Source organism: Phyllostomus hastatus, unplaced genomic scaffold (genome assembly GCF_019186645.2).
Source record: "Phyllostomus hastatus isolate PE091 unplaced genomic scaffold, TTU_PhHast_1.1 phas_scaffold_78, whole genome shotgun sequence".
NCBI lineage: Eukaryota > Metazoa > Chordata > Mammalia > Chiroptera > Phyllostomidae > Phyllostomus > Phyllostomus hastatus.
This window is the reverse complement of record NW_025334041.1, coordinates 41,637,807-41,660,665: the sequence shown is the minus strand read 5'-3', so window position 1 is coordinate 41,660,665 and position 22,859 is coordinate 41,637,807. Positions and strand designations below refer to the sequence as shown.

General features: G+C 34.4%; 1 protein-coding gene across 1 annotated transcript in view; it reads left to right on the top strand.

Moving 5' to 3' along the window:
- The window catches only part of GNAI1 (G protein subunit alpha i1), an 81,275-nt gene that overhangs the window by 42,354 nt on the left and 16,062 nt on the right, over positions 1-22,859 (top strand). Inside the window, exons 2-5 of the mRNA XM_045828269.1 lie at positions 6,919-6,961; positions 7,056-7,197; positions 16,385-16,542; positions 20,574-20,702. Of these exons, the coding sequence (XP_045684225.1) occupies positions 6,919-6,961; positions 7,056-7,197; positions 16,385-16,542; positions 20,574-20,702 (472 nt within the window). The remainder of the gene's footprint in view (positions 1-6,918; positions 6,962-7,055; positions 7,198-16,384; positions 16,543-20,573; positions 20,703-22,859) is intronic.

The window sequence follows — 22,859 nt, the reverse complement described above, 5'->3', positions numbered from 1 at the left end:
AACTGTAAACATACTTTTGCCACACCATGTATATATAAATATATCACTTTAGAAGTAAAATTAATATTAATTTAACATGATACATGATGACATTTGCTACAATAAATTGCTCTTGCAATATGATTGTTTCGGATTTAGTATATCTCCTTCACACTGGGCTGTGTGTGACTAAGTTTTTTACATTTTTTCTCTATCCAAACTTCTGTAACTTCTGTGAAGAATACAGTGATTATCATTTGACCATCACTTGGCCCAAATGCATCATTAACCTCCTTTGTTTTTCCCTCATTAGCTCAAGATAATTAAAGTAATACTGCTGGGCACAGGGTTAGTGCAAACACTTTTTGGATCCGTGTCACAGAAAGCAAACTTATAACTGGCTCTCATCACTTGGAAATCAAGGTGTAATTGTTTTCAGTTATGGAGAGAGATGTATTTCTTGCGTTGCCCAGGTCAGGCCTGGTTTTTGCTCATGCCTCCTCTAACTCTCAAAAAGTGTTCTGATTTGGATGGCAAATTGCAGTGTTTTCTCTGAGTATGACTTCATCTGAACGTTCAGGTAGTGCCATCAGACTCCTCTCACCCCATTTTCGGTCAGTCTCCCAGTGCTGGGTCCTTCTGTTATGGCTCCTTCCGTAACCAGGGTCTTTCATGACGTGGTCGTGGAAAAGGGTTTCTGTGGGGCAGATTTCACACCATCCTTTTAATGCTGTGATTTTTCTTTCACACAAAAGGCCAGGGAAGGTATTTGATTGGTGCCTAGATCTCATTCCCCTTTTGGAGGGGGGTTGGGAATCACTATATCCAAAGTGATTATTTTGTAAGTTTTATATATGTTATATGTTAATATGTAAAATGTTTTGTTTGATAGCCTATATAAGATCTATAAGCATAAAGAATTTTATTCCCTCTGACATACTCTGATTGGCCAGCTGGAAACGCAGGACCCTTTCTTTGGGGGTGAAGAGTCTAGTGATGGACACCCAAACTAGATACAGTGGTGGATGGATGGGTCCCCAAACAAGGCACAGTATTTAGTACTTAAGTGTCTTAGGCACCTATAAGCACAAATTCAAGTATAGACTGTGAAAGGCTCTGTTCAGCCATATGGATTCATTTAAGTGATTCAGAGTTTCTTAAATTATTTGTCATTATACAAATAAAAACAATGAATTAATAATTCTTACAGAGAACCTTTGGACCCCCAAGAATATGCTTGTGGCCTTCAGTCCTCCATCCCTCCTCACCATCACCTTTTGAATCTGTAGACTTGACTTGTAGAAACATTGATTTCCCTGTTTGGTAGCAGATGTATATGGTTTCTTTGGGCTTCTAGAAAAGAGCCCACAATTCTCCTTTGTTTTGTCCAACCGACTTTTCTAGAGTCGCCTGTGTGTGCATCCATTTTTGCCCAGTCTAATAGTATGATACCTTTCTTGGGCATAAATGGCTTAGGTGGTTTTTTTTTTTAAGATTTTATTTATTTTTAGAAAGAGGGGAGGGGAAGGAGAAAGAGAGGGAGAGAAACATCAGTGTTTGGTTGCCTCTCATGTGCTCCCTACTGGGGACCTGGCCTGCAACCCAAGCATGTGCCCTAGCTGGGAATTGAACCAGTAACCCTTTGCTTCACAGGCCCATGCTGAATCCACTGAGCTATACCAGTTAGGGCTCAGGTGGTCATTTTTTAATGGGGAGTTAAGATTGGAGAAAGCGGGTCATTTGGAGGATTTCGATTCTGGTGTTTGTAGTCATCACATTATTCTTATATCCCAGAATGTCAGATATATCTTATAATTATACATTCAGGGTGGGGCAAAAGTAGGTTCATAGTTGTGAATACACGAAACACAGAGTTTATTCTTGTATTATTATTTATGATTTCATTTTTCATGTTAACAGCTGTAAACCTACTTTTGCCCCATCCTGAATATTCATTTAACTATAAGTTTAGAGCTTCTTGTAATTAAATAAAAAATATTTTTAGATTCTTACCCCTGTTGGGAATTATAATTAGAGACAAAATCTTCTCCCAACCCAGAAATTCTCTTCACAAAGGTAATGGGAAAAAGAAAACACTTTTATTATTGAATAAGCATTGAACCAGAGTATGGTGCGCATCTCACTCAGTTCACTAAAGGTTTCAGCTACCGGAAGGAACCGCATCCCCTTCTATAGCCAAGGTGATAGAACCTATTACATACATGTTTTCAAGATACACAATAACTAATCCTAAAGTAAGAGGCTTCACAACACAGTATGTCACACCTATTGCTCATCCTGACTTTACCTGTTAAGAGGGAGACCCACCTGTGTTAGCTAATTGGCCTGATCCAGAGGAGACAATGAACTTCTCATATCTGTATGAAAGGAGGTAGTTTTGCAGCTTAGAGCAGGTGCTCACCGAAGTTAGGAATCTGCTCTACCACAGAAACTGGGAAGTGGGGGCTCTGTCTCCTCTCTTGATGCTTTCATTTCAAAGAAATAGCTCCCAGGTCCTAGAGAAAGACATTTTGGGTCATAAATCTGACAGAAAAAGGTCTGTTTTATATACAGAAGTATACATGTGTGGATGTGTGTGTGTGTATGTATTCACACACCTAAAAACATTTTAGAGAGGAGTAACTACTTATAGTTTTTCTAAAATAAATGCTCTAAAGGAGAGGAGGAAAATCTTTTTCTTTAGACAGGGATACTTAAGCCCCTTATTTTTAATTTATATTTGCCCTTACTCTTATTCTTACCCTTACTCTTACTGTATTTGCTTCTATCTTAAATATAAGGACATCGATCTTGTTAATCTTATAGTAGCACTTATAAATATGTGACTTTAATTGCATTTGTAATTTGGTTTTACTCCAATTAAAACTAAATTATAATTTAATTTTATTGAATGCCAAAATTTTAATCTGTTAATTCTACATAAAAAGTAGGATTTCTTAAAAGTAGGTTACTGGTGTTAGGAATTCACCATAACATGATGTGACTAAATCTGCGTTTTAGTAGCTACTGGACAGCCTATGATGTGGGGCAGCTCACATCAGGCAACCCTGACGCCAGGAAAGAAATGAGATACATATAACGCTAAGCAGAGGGTTGGATAAAGAATCTTCTTGGGAGAAGAAATAGTATTTGTTTTCAAAGGTCAAAAGTTAAAAGTTTCAATTTTCTTTATTGTTCCTCAACAAAATCAGGGGCAGGTATAATCTGATTATCATTTTTATAATGGTAAATTGCATAATTCTGTTTATAGAATTAGGATCTAGCTAAGGGTTACTTATATCTTGATTTGCTTTTAGCCACCACCCCCCTTCCAAACTTCATACATTTCCCTTTCTGTGTTTGAGAGGCCCCTAACTGCAGGTGAGTTCCCTCTGTGTTACTGTGGGATGCTCCTGTGCCCTTCCACCCTCTCTGTGATGCCTTATCAGCAGAGGCTGAGCTCCACTTTCTGCACCTACTGTGCTCAGTATTTAGTTTTAGAGCAGTCATTTTTTTCCATAGAGGCCTGAGGGACCCTTGGTGATTTCACCTGTCTTACAGTTCCTGCCGTACCATGACATTGCACATGTTTTTGGCTCCTTGGGAGTTACTTTCTCCCTTCCTACTCTTCTAAAGTCTCATTCATTTCACAGTGTTTGGTTGCTGACAGTTACTTTATAGGCCATATAGAGTCACCTTGACCAGCCTGGCCTAGTGACTGCAGTGGTCACACACTTTGATCCTTCCTGACCAGTATATGTTATGTAGTTCTTATTTTTTCTTGAAAGAAGGTTGCTCCCACCATTTTAAACCCACCTCTGGACTTAGGTGAAAAGCAGTAGCTAACTAGCAGATTGTTGTTAGGAAACTTCAGTCCTTTCTCTCTTCCCTGCCTCTCCACTACCTATGAGGGTTTTTGTTTTGTTTTGTTTTAGAATATTGCTTCCTGCCAATCTCTCAAACATCAGTGTATGCTGACCTGAGAACAGCCTTCAATTCTTTCCTGTACATTATGTGCAAAGAATACCAGTATTTAGAATGGTGGGACCGTAACTCTGCAGCATTTGTAATTTTCCTGCCAGGACTTGGCATAGAAGTGAGAATTTAAAACTAATTACATAAATCACTAAGCTTTGAAAGTTCTTTTTTTAGCATTTCTGCCTCTAGGATATGTATTCCACAAAGAGGACCTTATGACTAGCAAGAAATTAGGTAGATATATGATTAATAAGAAAGCTACCATTATTTTGACATGTACAGTGCTCACTTTTTGCCCAAATTTTTTAGGGAAAAATAAGGATGCACATTATACATGGGTATGATGATTACATACCATGGGTATAATAATCCCACGTATAATGCATACAAGAACATGGTGCACATACATGGCAAAATACGATATCCCCATAGTTTAACATTAAACAGATCTCAGGATTTTTTGAACCACAAGCCTTCAACTAGATGCTCATTGCAAAGTAAGCTAAATGTCTCATGCTGCCAGTTATTTTAAGAGAGATGAAATGAATTTGATTTAAAGATAATGTCTAACACTAAGAAAATTGTTTTTTTTTCTCATTAAGATTTAAAAAGTCTTATCTGTGTTATATATAGTTTAACTGGTACTAATTATGTTCTTAACTGTTTCTGATCTTTTCCTCTTGTATGATTCTCAAACCTTACTAGCTTATCTCAGGTAGGAAGCCTGCCTCTAGGCCTTTGAATTGTTTCATTGCCAGAATGGATCGTGGGTGGTTGGCTGTTCATTGATGTTCACTATGCCTGTGGAATCATAGTGTATGGATACTGGGATCTAGAGTGTCCCATTATCACAGCATGGCTGCTGCTGACTCAGTTTACAGTGCTCTAGAAACCCACAGGACATTCTTGAAGATGCCCTGCTGGGAACTGCTTAGGTGTTTCCTAGGTGTGTTACTTGGGTGGACCTCTTGAAGGAGAGAAATGTGTGAGATGTAATGCCTACAATTGTGCTTATCACAGAGCCAGCACACTGTCGTTGATTCATAAACAACAGTTGTTTATCTTGGAGTTATTTTCATTGGCAGATGCCCTGAAAGATTCAAAGCACTCTGTGAGTGAACAATGCCCTCATTGCTTACTCAGTTCCTGCTTTTCTATTTAATGTGCTGATACCTTGGGAAAAAATTTTGAGTACTGAATCAAAAGTAAAATTTAAGCAGTATTTTTCACCCAGAATTTCAAATAGGACATTTAGCTATGACCTGTTCTGAAATTCCTCTGGTGATTTGGGTGTGTGTATGTCTTTGTGTAGCTGGAGGGGAAAGGGGGCAAAGAGATCAAAGCCCAGAAGTTTGGCATCCAATTGTATCAGTCATAAATAGCTTTAATAAATTCAAATACATTTTTGGTTGATTGTGTGTGTAGTAGAAGTTAGCTGCTGAAAATTCAAATAGAAATATGTGCAGAGGCAACAGGGATCACATGGGGAGTGGGTCAGGAGAGGCTGATGGAGATAAGTTTGATGGTTGATAGAGGATGATCACAAGGGTGGCAAGAGGAAGAAGAGCAAATTAGATTTTGACAGTGGAAACTTTGTGAAGATTTGTGGTGTGATCAGTGGTAGGTGTTCTTGGAACTCCAGGTTGTGTTCAGTAATGCTGGGAGCATAAAGCACCATAGCAATGGCTGGGAAAATGGGAATATGGCCCAGATAAAGAAAATCCTGAACCCTGTCTGTCACGTGGTAATAAGCATGTCCATGTATGTAGCTCTGGCCAAAGACAATGTGAAACTAAGCCAAAGGTGATTTTCAATCTTCTTCATCTCATGGCACACATAAACTAATTACTAAAATTTGGGGGCACACCAAAAATATATACTACATTTTTTGTCTATATGACAGAGAATAGGTATAATTTTTATTCATTTATACTAGATGGCTATTGTTGTTTTGGGTGTTGTCATTTTTTTATTTGACAATCTAATGAAAAAAAGGTCAGTGCCCCTGATTAAATAGTCAGGTATTGCATGTTTTAAAAACTCCTGTAGCACACCGGTTGAAAATTGCTGAGCTAAACAGTAGACTTGTCATAATCTTACTTGTTTTAAGTCTTATATACAGATATTCTCAATGTCTGCCAATCAGGATAAGCCTAAAAATAATCTAATTCATATAAAGATACCAGCAACTGTTAAGTGTGAGGGATGAGACGGCTCTACTTTATAAAGGACGTTTCATTAGTAATACTTCCATGTTACGATGGCATACTGGTATGAACTCAAATTGGGCAGAGACCCTGTACACATAGAAAGTAGAGGAGAAGTTTGAGAATGAGCTTAAGGAACCCCTGTCATTTTAGTGACAAAAGTAGAAAAACATAGGAGGACATTTCTGTCCTGCGTATACTATTGCCCCTGGTACAGCGGATCATGTAGGCTGTGTTTCAGTTGTTTAACAGTGGTGGTTGAACATACATTGCAGGATATGTGGCTATTTTAACATATCATATTTTAAAATTTTTATGTGGCTTCTTGGCATCACTGCCATCTACATCACAAGATACAAAGGTTAAAGTATGCTAATTGGCAAAACAGTTAAAATATCTTCCAATGGGGAGCTCAAATTCTTGAAAAACCTAATTTATAGTGCTTCAATTTAAGTTATAGAAGATTGAAATGTTTAATTATTTGGAGAATATACACAGACAATAATGAAAGCATTTTTTCAGTTGAGTTGTATTTAGTGAATTTAAGTATTATGAAGTAATAAACAAATGGGACTTATTTTTGAGAACTTGTCTGTGTGTTTGGAAAACAAAAATAGTTTTGATATAAAACAAAATTGAACTGTAAGAGACAGAAAAAGAAATAAAATATGTGTATGTGTCTGTGTTGGGAGTTGGATATGCATGCGATGAGGTTAAAATTCCCTTATTCTATATTATTTCCCTTTTTTTTAAGGTGCTGGTGAATCTGGGAAAAGTACAATTGTGAAGCAAATGAAGTAAGTAGATTTTAAAACATTGTATTTGTTTTTTAATGTTTAAATGTTACCTTCCATCAAAAGAAATATTTTCTTTTTCATTTTGTCTCATTAGAATAATCCACGAAGCTGGTTATTCGGAAGAGGAATGTAAGCAGTACAAAGCAGTGGTCTACAGTAACACCATTCAGTCAATTATTGCTATCATTAGGGCCATGGGGAGGTTGAAGATAGACTTCGGTGACTCAGCTCGGGCGGTAAGTTATTAAATTCTTTGGAGTAGGCCTGATGAGTAAAAAGAATAACTTGCATAATAATACCATTCCACAAAACAAATTTATCAGCTATATCAGTATCATTTTATAAAAGGAATCAGAAGGATAGTGAGTGAAATCAGAAGCTTTAGAAGTGAGTGAAATAAGAATACACAGATTGTATAATCATCCCTTTATAGGTAGGATATTCTCCACATCCATCAGATGATTTGGATAACTCTAACCATTACCTTATTTTCTATATATCATGTGATAATGGGTTCCTTCATATTACCATAACAATTTTAGTCATTATTACTGAGTTTAGTAAACTGCCTGAACTGGCACTCTTCTTCAAAATTTGCTTTTTATAATTTGTAATGCTGAAATGATCTAATTACTTGTATTTGTGCCCAAACTAGAAAGCCATCTAATCTCAAATGAAAACAGAAAAGTTTGCATGTCTTTAGAATAAGAAAATATTGGTTATTAGGAAATACGTATCAGAACATCAAAGCTAAGGACAAGAACCCTTAGGGGACACACTAGTTATCAGTAAAGACACTGGAACCCGGGAGATGACGTGATAGAGTGCCGCAAGTTGGTGGTGACCTAGGCCTGTGCCTCCTCACTGGGCCCAGCAGCTTGTGTTCGGTTTGACTGGAAGCAGCCCTGGCCTCCTTTCTTCTTTCCACCCACCCTGTTTGCTTGCTTACTCTGCTTATTTCAAGTTTTATTTTTTGAGTGTAGTTTTTTCTTCACTGATTTTTTTTGCTTAATAACTCATGTAAAACTTGACCTTCCCAGAAACCTTTAACTGAATCTCTGGCTTAATTTTTAATTTTTTGTATGAAGTAGATGTATTATTATTATTGCGACAACTACTTTTTTTATAGTTCCCTTGTAATTTTATGTATTCAATACATGTGTGTGTGCCACCTCCCTACTAATACTGTGAAGGTATTTTGTCCAAGGCTGTAACTTTTCCTTTTTGTCTTCTTAATGTCTACTTGATTTTTTTTTTACGTAGAGGCTCAATTACTTCTTAATAGGGAAAAGAATGAGTGAAGGCAGCATTAGAAAATATACATTGATCTATAAAATAAATGTAGTTTAGCTTTTTTAAGTTAACGTAGTATTTCTTTATAGGTTACTGAGCCATATTAATTTTCTAAGCTTTTCTTTCTAAACAAAGCTTAGAAGTTTAGTATAATGAAGTAAAATTTTCAAATAGATTTCAATATTAATACTAATTCATAACCTTCTTCTAAATTTTCATTTATGAAACAAGATTTGATCATATCCAGACCCTTTGCCTTATCTACTATCCATTCAGTATGTAACTTTCATCATTTATTCATTCAACAAATGCTTTTTACACTCTTAGTCTTACATGGAATGCAACTACCCTTAGATAAAACTCAAAGAATTTGTATAAATTGTAATATACACAAATTCCAATTATGATAGTTTAAATCTTTTATCAAGTTCACATATACAGTATTCTGCTTCATATCTTACATGCCATTAGAGAGGTTTTGTAGCCTCAAGGAAGTAATGAAAGGTCAAAGCAAGCAGTTTTTTTATGAAGTCTTATTTTTTATTTTTCTCTCAAAGACTTGCCATTTTCTGCTTTTTAGGGGGAAAAACACAACTCTTTCTGGGCTGTAGCTGTACTCTTGTAACTGTTTACCTTCAGCCAGTGCTGTGTGCTAGAGCCGTTGTTATTAACTTCTTCATGCAAATGTACTTCTGCTCCCACTTTGGGTTTGAACAGTCTACTCTTTGTTTTGTTGACTTGCCTCTGCACAGCTTTCAAATACTGTGAGGCTGTTGAAATTACACTAAGAAATACGGAGAGGAATAAAACATGTCTAGGGCATCAAGAAAGGACATTGGAGCTTGGTAATGAAACATGTGAGAATATTCTAGACAAAAACAGGGAAAAAGCATACTACAAATAAGAGAATATATTCAAAGGGTGAATATGTTTCCATTTTTATAAAGTGTTAATTCCTGGAGTATTATCCTTGAGTTGAAGTATAATCTGATATTTTATTTTGATAGGCACCACAGATTTGCTTTCAGAAGAAAAGCAATGTTAATAGTCTTCTCTAGAAATTGTGCATCAGTGTCTACTGAGTCTCACCAACTTAGATATTATCAAAATTTTAATTTCTAATACCTCTTGAGAAAAATATTCCTCTTAGTTTTTATTTTCCTGATTTTTAGTGAAGTAGGGAATCTCTTCCTTTTGTATTTCTTTTATGAACTCCTCTTAATATTCTTCACTTGATTCTGTTAAATTACTTGTCCTATTCACATTGTTTCTTTATAGATATTAGAGATACTAAGCTCTCTTATATTTTGCAAATATTTCTAAGTATATTTACTTTACTTTTTAAAATAGCATTTTTCTTGTTACAGAACTCTCAATCTTTCTTGCAGTCTATTCTGACTTTTATGTTGTGTCTCTCAGAGAGATATTCTTCAACTTAAAATGATTTTAAAACTACTCTTATACTTCTAGAATTTTTAATTTTATTTCTTTAGATTTATTATCTTCACCCACTTGGAAATGTTATTTGTGTCTCTTGTTAGGTGAGATCATGGGATCTAAGTATATTTTGATCATCTGGTCATCTCTTGCCTTACAGCCATTTATTATATACTCCATTTCTTTTTTTTTTTTTATTGTGAAAGACAAATGCTATATACACTCCATTTCTTAGTGACAAGAAATTGTGACCATTATTAAATTGCGTATATTTCTGGGCTCCATTGTTTTTTTCTGTTGATATATTCTTTTCTTTCCCAGATCACTCACTTATTATTTATCCTCGATAGGTTTGTTTTATCATATAATAAGATGGAAATAATAAAACATTTACCTTGGAAGGTTATGAAGAGTAATGACATAATGAATATCAATTTTTACCACATGTTTTGGTCATAATAGATGCTCAATAAATGTTTGTTGCTGCTATTATGGTTATTTGTAATAACTATACCACTGTTATCATTTTTGTCTGAATCTCACATTATTTTAGTTTCTGTTGCTTCTTAGAGTTGATTGGTCTTTGGTAGCATAAGAGCATGTATCCCATTGTTGTTCTTTTATCAGAATATCAAGGTTACTATACATTTCTATTCCAGATAAACTTGAGGATCAACTTCCCCCCATCTCTGTTGAGACAAAACACATAAAAAGCCAGTTGGTATCTTGATTGGAATTATATCTTAATATGTAGGTTAATTGAGAATTGACTAAAACGAATTGAAATTTTAAAAGATGCTGACTAATTTGCTGTGGTTTGCTTTATATTTGCCAATTACCAGATTTTCAAAACATATACATTCATCATTTAAAATGAGAGAAAACAAAATTGTTTTTAAGAATGGCTCAGAAATCAAATTTTGTGCTTAGTATCCTTTCAAAACTTTCTTAGAATATTTAATCTCTGGGTAATAATGTATTGATAAATTAGATTTTTGTTTCTGATGATATGAAACTAGGGGAGAATTATGTATGGGTGTATTAACGTGTCCAAGGCACTGCATTGCTTAAAAGTGTTGCTCAAAGTATGGGCCATGGACCAGTTTCTGTCCTTAAGCACAAGGTGAGTACAGAGAAGTAAGCATTTAGACAGATTTGTAGCACTGACAGAGTAATTCATACATTAACTCTGATAATTTAAGAAAGTGGATTTATACTCTATTTCCATTTTATTATTCTAATAGTATTAGTTCTGAAATAGATTGGAAACAAAAGAAAATAAATAAAAACACACGACCTGTCCTTAATCACAGGTAGTTTGACAAGTGCTTACTTGGAATAACTTAGGCTACAAGGAGCAGAAAAACCTTGCCTTGAGTTGATGTAGCTCAACAGCAGATTCTCGCCAGTGCCTCAGCATGTTCCTACATAATGGCTGCTTTTCTAGTCCTCTGATTTTGGAATTTAATTCTTTACTTAGTTATGTCTGTCTGCAGGTTTTCCAGATTGCTGTGGAGAAAGGTTGTAGCAATTTTCCTTCCTAGCAACAGTTTAGGTCAGGGACTTTTTGTAGCACTCAAAGCAGTCAAAACTTTAGGAGTGTTACATTTAAAAAATACTGGCCAACGTATTAGTAAATTTTATTTCAATTTAACTTATACTTTCAATTTTTAGTACAGTTGTCTAATTTTTCATATCTTTATTGACTATAATTTTGTTCCTCTATGTTAGTACTCTATTTTATTGCTTATTCATTTACCTGTTAGAGCCTTGGTGCTTCTGTTATCTATTTGCTTGTTTGGAAGTACATGTGTATTAGCCTTTTCCCCACTAATTTGTATGTTCTCTTGTGTTTTGCTTGCCTTTAATCTGTTTCTTTAAAATTTTTTTATACCTTCTCCTATTACTTCTAGAATTACATTTAAATTTAGAAACTCTCCAAACCAGAGATTTACAAGATATTCATGCTGTTTTAAAAGTATTTTAGGGGAGTGAATTTTAACATTTCTTGCATTTCTTCTTTAATCCTTCTGAAATGTATTTAGTTATATGTATGGATTAAGGGTCTACATCAGGGGTGTCAAAGTCATTTTCACCGAGGGCCACATCAGCCTGTGGTTGCCTGCAAAGGGCTGAAATAATTTTAGGACCGTATAAATGTAACTACTCCTTAACTGTATTAAGTAGTTGAAATTACATTCGGCCCTTTGAGAGCAACCAGGAGGCTGATGTGGCCCCCGGTGAAAAGGAGTTTGACACCCCTGTTCTACATTATTTTTTTCTTCAGATGGCTATCTAATTATTAATGTTCTTGTATAGTCATTTTCTTTACAAATTTACCTTGCCACCTTTGTCATATAGTAAGTTTAGATTTAGGATTTTTTACCTGTTGATCTGCATTAATACCAGACTATTTGTGGGCTTTTAATATTGATAAATGTAGCTCTCCTTCTTTGGTAGGCTTTTTCAAAATGTTTCTAGTTATTTCTACTAATTATTTTTCCAGGTGAGTGTTTGATTTTCTGTTCCGGTTTACATTTGAGAACTGAAATGACATAGGATTATATTGTTTTTGATTCTGAGAAATATTGATTGATGTGGCAAAGTGATACTTTCATTTGAAATGTAACATACCTCTAGCACAGTGTTTTTCACTTTCCTGCAGTTCATATATTGATTATTTCTTATCTCTTATCTTATCTCTTATCTCTTATCTCTTATCTAATAAGAGATATTTCTTATCTCTTTTAACAGCAGATTCAATTGTCTATATAAAGAACACTTCAACATTATTCATTTTATTAATTGAAAATAAAAATATACATTTTCAAGATTCATAAATATATACATAAAAGTTGTATTTGAGTAACACATTGTAATTTCTTTCTTACATAATGAAGTTGATACTCACTGCAATTTAGTTAGAATATTTGCCATCTGCAATTTAGTTAAAATTAGATTATTTTAGTTTGAGGCTTTTCACCCCTTTTAAGCAGTGCTATGGGAAAAAAGGAAAATGACTGCCTATTTTCTTGCTTCAGTCACTTCTTACTTTGATTACATTTGTGTCTTTAGAAAAAAACATTTTACACTAATGTACGTCTTAGGCAAAGCAATCCTTTAATATCTGGGATTGCCACCATGAATTGGTGACTCCTCTAAAGTTCTCAGGATTTACTTAAGAGTGCACTAACTTAGAAGAAAGCAGAGAGCTGTTTTCCTATGTGCTGTCCAGGATCAATGAAATAATTGAGTTCAGCCATTAAAACAAAAGATTCCTTTACATATATCAATCATGACATCAATATATTATCCTTGTGTCCAAATATTCAGGGGTACCACTATTTTTTAAGACTCTATCATCATATTTTTCAATTTCTATTGTAGAAGTGCTTTCAGGTGTTCTCTATTTAAACTCTTAATCTCATTAATAAATATCTGCTATATTACAAGAAAAAATCGTTAAGCCTGTGCTTAAAAACTGCTCTCTCTCACTTCCCCTCCTTTGTTTTAGATGGCTTTCCTTGTTAAGTGTTCTTATGGAATTGAAATCTGATATCTTTTCCTTCGTACTTTAAATGATCCTTATTTAATATGTCGGAAGACAGCCATCATGATCCTTCAAAGTCTCTCTTCCCCATCCTGGGCAGACTCTTCTGAATTCTTATGAAGTGCATAATAGCTTCAGATAAAATGTACTGTCACTAAATAAATACAGTGTGTCAAGTGTTCCCTGACCATCAGTGGGAATAGAGGTCATATGATGTTTCTTGACATGCTAGCATTTTACATTTCTTTTGCTGAATTACCAAAGCATGCCATTATATAAACAGTAACTTAATTCTCTAAACTACCTGATTTTCATTTAGTTCTTAGTAATTTGAAAACATTTACTTGGCTGTATCCAAGGATTTTTCTTGCTACTCACACTTGCCTGGCAAGTAACATGTCTTTCTTTTTAACATCACAGATAAGTCCCTATAAACAACTTTACTAACCTGTAGCCGTTCTGACTCAATTGTAGTACTTTTCTTTAATAATTCCTATCCTTTTTCTACCCTGTGTTACACTGTTCTGGTATACTCTTGTTTATCTTCATAAGTATTTCTAAAGTACTTTCCTGCTTAAATTTATTACCTTAGCACTCACCTACAAATATCTAAATGTCCTGCTAATGACTTGGAAATAAATATTCCTAATTAGTTTTTCAAGGGAAAGAGACTGCGTTTTATGAAGAGACATTTTTGAATGTCACAGAGAGTCTGGTTCATCAGTACATCTTACTGAGTTCCTCCTGTCTTTTCTTTAGGTGTCCTCCTAGAAAGTGTGAAGACGATGTGATTTTATAACCCATGCCAAAGGATATTAGGCTTTTCTATCAAGAAATTGTCTTGCAATTGAATAAAATATATCATAATAAAAGCTCCTTTAAAGATTCACTAAGTGAAAAGTAATTTTCTAAAATAGATGGAAAATCTGATGTTTAATAAAAATCACCAAATTTAGAAATATCTCATATATATATGTAATTATTAGGAAAAGTGAATAACTGTTTACTGGAATTAGTAAATAGTGCTAAGAATGACTTGAAACCATATTATGTTGGGGTGTATCACATAACATGTGTTGCTTACATTCCTTTCTCTTGTGATTTACTAAAAAGTGAAACATATGCTCTACTAACATGTTCCCATGCTGAGAGACTTCATTATTTTTCATGATGGTTCCATCGGAAAATATTTCACAAATTGGCAGCAAAATGAATTTATATTGTCATCTAGTACCTTCTACTAGTCTACTCTACTGTCTCTACCCTCTACTGTCACCAAATTCACTTCTATACACCTCATCATGTGTACCATCACTTTATTAACATTTACTATAATACTCTGAAAAAATGTCCTTTGAGAAAAATTAGGGATCATCTACCCAGTTAACATAGAGCTACGTGTCTCAGGCTAAAGAGAATCTTTGTGAAGGTAGCAACTTCACACCTCCCCTATTTTTGGATTAACCATGTTATTTCCTAAAGACTAGAGTTGTGTTACCCAACACTGTAGCTGCTACTCACATATGTCTGGTTATTGAGTATCTGAAAAGTGTCTAGTCTAAATTGACTAGATATGTATCAAAAGAATATGAAATGCCTCAATAATTTTATACTGATAACATGTTGAAATGCTATTTTATGTATAGGTTAAATAAAATATATTATCAAATTAATTTAACTTTTTTCACTTAAATGTCACTATTAGAAAACTTAGAATTTCATCAGCAGCTTATGATATATTTCTTTCAGATAGCACTGGCCCAGTGTACTTGATTACCTGTGGACAAAGAATAGCTGTACATATTTATAATCTCAAATTTTAAGGACATTTAATTAACTCTGTATACATAGTATTTATTTAAATTCTTTTGCATTCTTTTTCTACATACATCATGATTATTTGCATTCCAAAACTGTGCCTATTTCTTATACCTGCATAAGCAAACACCTGCCCTAACCTCCTGGCCCATTGATTTTAACAGATGGTAGTCTCCTTTATCCACAGGGCATACTTTTCAGGACCCCTAATGGATACTTGAAATTATGGTTAGTATCAAACCCTGTGTATACTATGTTTTTCCAATGTATACATACTTAAGATAAAGTTTAACATATACTAAATGCAGTAAGAGATTAACAATAATAATTAATAACAAAATAGAACAATTATAAAAATATACTATATATATTAAAAGTTATGTGAGTGTGGTCTCTTTCTCTACCTCTCAAAATCTTATTGTACTGTACTCACCCTCCTTGTGATGATGTGAAGGGATAAAATGCCTATGTGATGAGATGAAGTGAGGTGAGTGAAACAGACACTGTGATGTAGCATTAGGCTACTGCTGACCTTCTGATGATAATTAAAGAGGATCAACTCCTTCAGGTGGTGCTGGATCATGGAGCCATGACAATGTCAGTGGTTGGGAAAATTTTATATTTTCAGGCCACAGTTGACCATGGGTAACTGAAACTGCAGATAAGGGAGATTATTATATACATACTTTAATATCTTCTGAAAATCTCAGGTCATTCCATGAAATTATTTTTGCTTATTCCATACCAATTTCTCCTTCTCTGAATTATTTTGCTTCTGTAAAGAATATCAGAAAGCTAACATTTAATTAGATTCCATCTTAAAATAATCTCTGACAGTGTGGTTATATTTCTTAGATTAGACACATTTTTGGGAGGGGTGGCAAAGCATACATTCTTCTGTTTTCTCAAAAGTGATAATCTTTAGTGTATAACAGACCAATGGATGGGTGGTTAATAGCTGTAAGGATGGTTACACTTCCAGCTCCCTGGTGCTAAAGTGGTGTGTTAGAGAAAAAAAATTATTCTTGCCCTGGTCAGGTGATTCAGTTGGTGAGAGCATCATCCTAATATGCCAGAATTGCATGTTCATCCCCAGTCAGGGCACATACAAGAATCAACCAATAAATACATACATAAGTGGAACAACAAATTGATGTTTCTCTCTCTTTCCTTCCCTCTCTCTCTCTAAAATCAATAAATAAAAATGTTAAGAAAAGGAAATTTACTTTATTTGCACTTTTTGTTATCTATAATGCCCACTTTGTACTTTTTATCTGTAAAGTATCCTTTTTCACTTTTTTTTTAAATGGTCTTTGAATGCTCAGGATGATGCCCGTCAACTCTTTGTGCTTGCTGGAGCTGCCGAAGAAGGTTTTATGACTGCAGAACTTGCTGGGGTTATAAAGAGATTGTGGAAAGACAGTGGTGTACAAGCCTGTTTCAACAGATCCCGGGAGTACCAGCTTAATGATTCTGCAGCATAGTAAGTAATCATAACTTCAGAACTAAACTATCATGAATAATTACTTGCAAGTCAAATATACCTCCAAGTCAATTTTATTGCAGAATTGGCTGACACGTTCTTACATAGTTCAGGATATTCAGAATGACAGTGTTTTAAAACTTTCTTTTCTGTATGTTTGCAGATAGCAGTGTTGTTATTTCCTTGGCGTTCAAAAGTGTCTCAAGAGACTCATGCTTTATGTAATTCTAACTGAAACATGTAGAATGGGACTGTTTCCAATATACTTCCAAGAAAGTAATGGGAACTTCCCATAGTTCAGTCTGAATGTGGGTGTATCTCTACTCTGCCTGGGACTAGCTAAATGGGAGGGCAACTGATTTGGGTTATTTTCATGATACTAATGGTGCCTGAGAAGAGTTACTTGTCCAGTGACAGGCACCTTGAATAACATGTACCCCCTTTGAAGGGGACACATGGTGATTCCAAGACATTTCCTCACTGAGTAAAATAGCTCTGCACTTGAAAATTGTGAATTGTATGTACCCTTTTGCATTAGATATTGCTTACAGATACCTAAGTAGTTTTCTGGAAGAAAAGTCTGCCCTGATTTTCCAGATGGTGGCCCAGAAAGTTTGTAAAGCAAGTTGCAATAGAACCTAGTTGGGAAGCATCCTGTTTGGTGATCTACATAGAAAAAAAAATCATTGGTTTACATAATTGGCACACATACTAAAAAATGCCGGGTATAATATGAGTAGCATTAATTGGCCTTAAAACATCTATGGCCATACCACCTGGAACGTGCCTGATCACGTCTAATTGGCCTTAAAACATATGCCGTACTTTCACTTTACTTTCCAAGTTTGTTCCATTTTCTTGACAGAGCTATTGGCTCTTAGGAACACAGGTGAGCATTAGATTGACAGTCACAAGCGTTAAAGGATCTGTGTAAGTATACATATTTTGCCACAGTGAAAAACATGACTATGCTTATTGTGTAGTGTGTCATTTATTGCACATCAGAGTACCCAGTGTGTGTTACATGAATGGTTTAGCGTGAATGATAATATTTCTTACAGAATATGTAGCCTGTCTCTCCAACTGGTGTCACTTCCACTAAGAAATAGTCCTTGACTCATTGAGTAGCTCTTTGCCTCCTTGTTTTCTGTACTCATAACATGATATATTTTCTTTCATAACACTCACAGATTTACATTTATTTTCAATTAGCTAATTTTTACTTATATTAAGACTATTTATTTTCTATTTTTTCCACTATACTGTAAATTCTTTAAAGTCTGTTTTTGTCTAGTGTTCTATCTCCATTGCCTGACTCATAGCCATCACTCAATATGCCCTTGCTTAGTAATGAATGTGTTAATAAACCAGACTTTACAGAGGCTAGAAGAGAAATTGAAGGAAAATTACTTAGAGCAAGAACACAAGTCTTAGACCATCATAATATTGCTTTGGTACTACAAGTACCTGCAGGACAATCTAAATGAGAATCACTGTTAAGGTGAGAAGATTGCTCCAAGCTGAGCCCAACAAGAGGAGCTATTTCAGTAACTTAGGGGACAGTAGATTGAAATATGTTTCCCCATCTGGGGTGGTATTCCTGGATTCCTCAGTCTATTCACCAAGACTCTCTCTTGTGTACAATGCTTAGACATGAAAGAGAAAATACAGGGTCTGGCAGAAGTAACTCCAGTGTGAGTGTGTTTGGTAGAGTAATAATATGGTGTAATAATTTAGAGTTTTAATTTGAACATTTTACCTAAAATGTCATATGCTGTGTTGAGTGTGATACTGTTATGCTACAGAGTTATATGCTTATGATTTTGTAATAAAAAAGAAACATTTTTTGTGCCGGACCCTATATATTGCTTTGGCTCCCCAGTATTTCATTACTGGTGGTTCTGACCTTAGATAATGGAGTCATTTTTCAAGAATGAAGAAAGTCATAGAAATGTTTTTCTTTGTAGTGAATACAAGGCATTTATATTTTTCGGTTTTTGACTGGAGATGGGGGATGCTACAAAGTTGCCCATTAAGACTAGCCACCAATTTACACTTTAAATTTCTGAACATTTAAAACAATTGGAATTTTTCACAGTGCCTATTTTTGTCTTGTTGAAATATAAATGAGCATTATGTTTAAACTATTACAATTATAGCAATTTTAAGCACAGAAATGTACTTAGGAACAGTCAGAAAATTTTAAGTAAAATAGCTTTGTATTTCATAGGGACAGTTAGCAAAATCTTGTCATGAACTGTTTAGTTTGTTTATTAAGTCAGATTTTTCTATAGTAAGGTATAACATTATATATGTGGAATTTTAAAAAACTTTTTCCTTTTGAAAAATGTTTTTTGAATATAAACAAATGTCTTACACATTAAATATCAAGAAATATTCATTACTGATTACAAGTAAGGCTCTAATACTAAATTTAAAACACAGATAAAGTACGGAGGGATTATCACCAATGCAATAAGATTCTTTTAAATTAACAAAATAATCTTTTTTTAAGATTTTATTTATTTAGTTTTAGAGAGAGAAGGGAGGGAGATAGAGAGAGATACATTAATGTGCAGTTGCTGGGGTCATGGCCTGCAACCCAGGCATGTACCCTGACTGGGAATCGAACCTGCGACACTTTGGTTCACAGCCCACGCTCAATCCACTGAACTACACCAGCCAGGGCTACAAAATAATCTTAAAAGAATCTTAATTAATAATAAGATTCTTTTAAATTAAGTGCAATACAGATAATTCAAGCTATTATCTCTCTGTGTATTCTTGTATGTCGACACCAGATACATGTACTTAACTGTCTAAAACATTTTTACTAGTTTAGTGTTTGTCTAATTTTCCAGGTCCATCCCCAATGAATCAAATATTTATTGAGCTCTTTTTGTGTGAAAGACCCCATTCTAGATGGCTAAGGAACAGTTCCAGAGGATAACATTAATTAAAGTTGCAGTAGGTGGTGCCTCTCTGTACCTAAACTTATTTTCTAAATTGTCTTTCACATTCTGCCCCAGTTACTGCAAAGCACTGCAGGGATACTCTCCACATTCAGCTGACCTTAGGATTAATTCCAGACTTCTCGTTTTAGGTTGTGCATAGCCTATTAGTGGCCTTATTTTCTGAGAAACAAGATATGGTTACTCCTGCCCCCATACCGGTTTACTGATTGTCCCGATGTGAACGATGTTCCTTTGTTTCTGTCCCATCATTCAAATTTCTGTTTATACCCCTCACTATCCACAAATCCTTCTTTAACTACTCAGGTTCACATTAATCTCTGCATATGTGGACTTTCTCTAACATGGATTGTACTACATAATTTGATGCAAATTATACAAAATAGTTGCATGGTATTTCAGCACCATATTTTTATATCAACATATTTGGCATTATTGGCAGAGAGTATTGAATGAGTAATTAAAATCAATAAGAAGTAAAATTTGAATATTGCTTTAGAAAGCCAGTAAAATTCAGAATAAAGGGTTACATGTAATGTTTTTCTATATGTAACTGAAGACTGGTTGAAAAGGAACAACATTGAATTTAGCTTTTGGCCAGAGGTTTCTTCACTATCTGCTCAAAAACTAACTTTCTAAATCCTCAACAAAAGAGTAATGTCTGGAACATAAACACAGCACTGCATCAAAAAAAAGAAAGAATTTTTAAAAAGAAACACATGGTGTGTAGTTTATTTAGATATTTTTAAAGAAGTTACTATTGGTCTGTTTTCTTTGCCAACAAGGAGAATTACTAATTACTGTCCTCCAGGAACAAAGTCCATAACATTTAAAAAATGTTCTAAGAGTTTTGTGGCTGGAGAGGTATAAACATGTTTCATTCAGTGGGGACTCATGAAAGATACAAACTTAAATTGGTTGTGTTACATCATTACATAGAATATAAAAACTTCCAGTAACTTGGAATATTGCATGCATCAAAATATCTTACTCTGATTTAGATGATCTTTATTGACTATATTAATTACTAGTGTATTGTTTTATTGTTTATGTTTTTAGCTATTTGAACGACTTGGACAGAATAGCTCAGCCAAATTACATCCCAACTCAACAAGATGTTCTCAGAACTCGAGTGAAAACTACAGGAATTGTTGAAACCCATTTTACTTTCAAAGATCTTCACTTTAAGTGAGTAACTTCAAAGCATATGATTTATAAGTAAGTTATGAAAGTTATGAAACACATTATTTAGGAAAAGGGTATAATTATAAAAGTTTAAACAAGTTTGAATTGGAAATTATAAAAAAAATTTTTCACAGATGATTGCACAAAAGGATTTTGGGATGAAAGAGGGCAAGAAACATTCTTAGGAATATTTATGTTTGACAACAAATAGCTTTGCCAGTTCCTTTTGCCTATATTTTTCACAGTGATTTAAATAAAAGTAGTTGTTGGCTTTTATTTCTAAATGGCAAATACTGATACTGTATATTTTGGGAAATCTCTGCCATCAATTTTTAGGTAGAAAGATGGGGTTTTACTGGTGGAATATATGTTTATTTAGGGAAATACTAAAAATGAAGAGCACCCTTTAAAGATTTTTCTTGAAAATTTTTATTCATGCAAACTGATGTGATGAAAAATGCTTATTTATTTAGAGTGTACTGATTATTAACATACTGAGGTCTGAGCAGGGAGGCACTGCATTGTATTGGCCTTCAGAAATAGAGGTATGTTGGAGTTAATTTTGTCTAGTTTGCTCGTGTTATAATGGACCAGGCTTCAGGGAGTTTAGGTAAACATTACATTCAGATTTACAGAGCTGTGTTTTTCTTTTTCCAATAACAATTTTCAAAGTATGTCCAATACTGCTGGACTTTGCTTCATTTAACTCTAATGGTCTGAAAAGTAATGATGATAAAGCAGAATTTCTGAAAGCATCTTATAAAAGGTTCCAAATCAAAGATAAATAAAACAAGAATCATCAGCTCATGGCTTAAAGAAGCTGACAGTTACAAATTGTTGGAAGCATAGTTAAATATATGCAACTATTCCTTTGATTCTCTCTAATATTTCAAATAGATTTGTTATTATCATTTGTCATTAATTTATACCACATTCAGTGGTTCATATAATTAATTGAGTTTTCCAGAAAATTTAATTTCAATTTTCCATGGTAGCTTTCCTTCAAAAAACAAACATTGCCTGCTTAAACAGAGGTACAGACCATAATTACTGTGTCTGACCTTGTGAACTTTGTGCTGTAACACATAGTGCAGTTTTGTATGTGCTTTTATTTTCTGTTTTCCTGTATTATAAGCTGTTACTGGACATTTTTTGTTGTCTGTCATTGTCTTTTATTGTAATCATTTACCTTCTTTTAGTTTGCTTACTACTTCTAGAATATTAAGTGACCAAACTCAGGAATATTAAAATATCATTTTAAATAATTTAAGATGCCTTATCTGAGAACTGTTGTCATTTATCTTAAAATTATGAAATCATGTTAATTATAAGGAAGTTCACTGTTAGAATGAGGCTTTAAGTTTTGTTTCTTTAAAATCTAGTGCATCTTAGATTTTGATCTTCTTGCTTTTTATTTATTTATATCAATTTAAAGACCATGCTCTGTAGCAAATTTAAATTATGTTCAGATAATAGTTTTAATCTAAGCATGTAGCTCAAAGAGAAAAATGTATGGGTTTTGAGTTAGCAAGTTAAGAATTTTAGACCCAGGCTCCTATTAGTAAGCAGACAAGCTTGGTTAAGATTCTTTTTTTTTTTTTTAAGATTTTATTTATTTAATTTTAGGGAGAGATGGGAGGGAGAAAGAGAGGAAGAGAAACATCATTGTGTGTTTGCCTCTCGTGTGTCCCCTACTGGGGACCTGGCCCACTACCCAGGCATGTGCCCTGATTGGGAATTGAACCAGCGACCATTTGGGTCACAGGCCGATACTCAATCCACTGAGCCACACCAGCCAGGGCTGGTTAAGATTCATAACAGAGAGTGTTACCATTGTGCCTGTTGTCAGAAGTTTAAACATAAAATGAGTTATTTCCTATGAAGGAGATGTTGTAAAAGTGAGAGCTCTATAAATGGTAAGACATGGCAATGGTAAATGCTAAGTCAGTCATTTGGTACTCGAGACAATCTAACTGTAAATTCATTATTAATTGGGGTAGACTCACCTTAAATGTTCACTTCAGACCATACTCTTCCCTGCTAGCCTGAGTTTCTCAGTTGTCATTTCAGTATCAGGCAAGTACTGGGATCAGTTGTTTCTCACCATGATCCCTCCAGAAGTCTATTTATCTCATTCTGTTTTGTCTCTTCAGGTGAGGT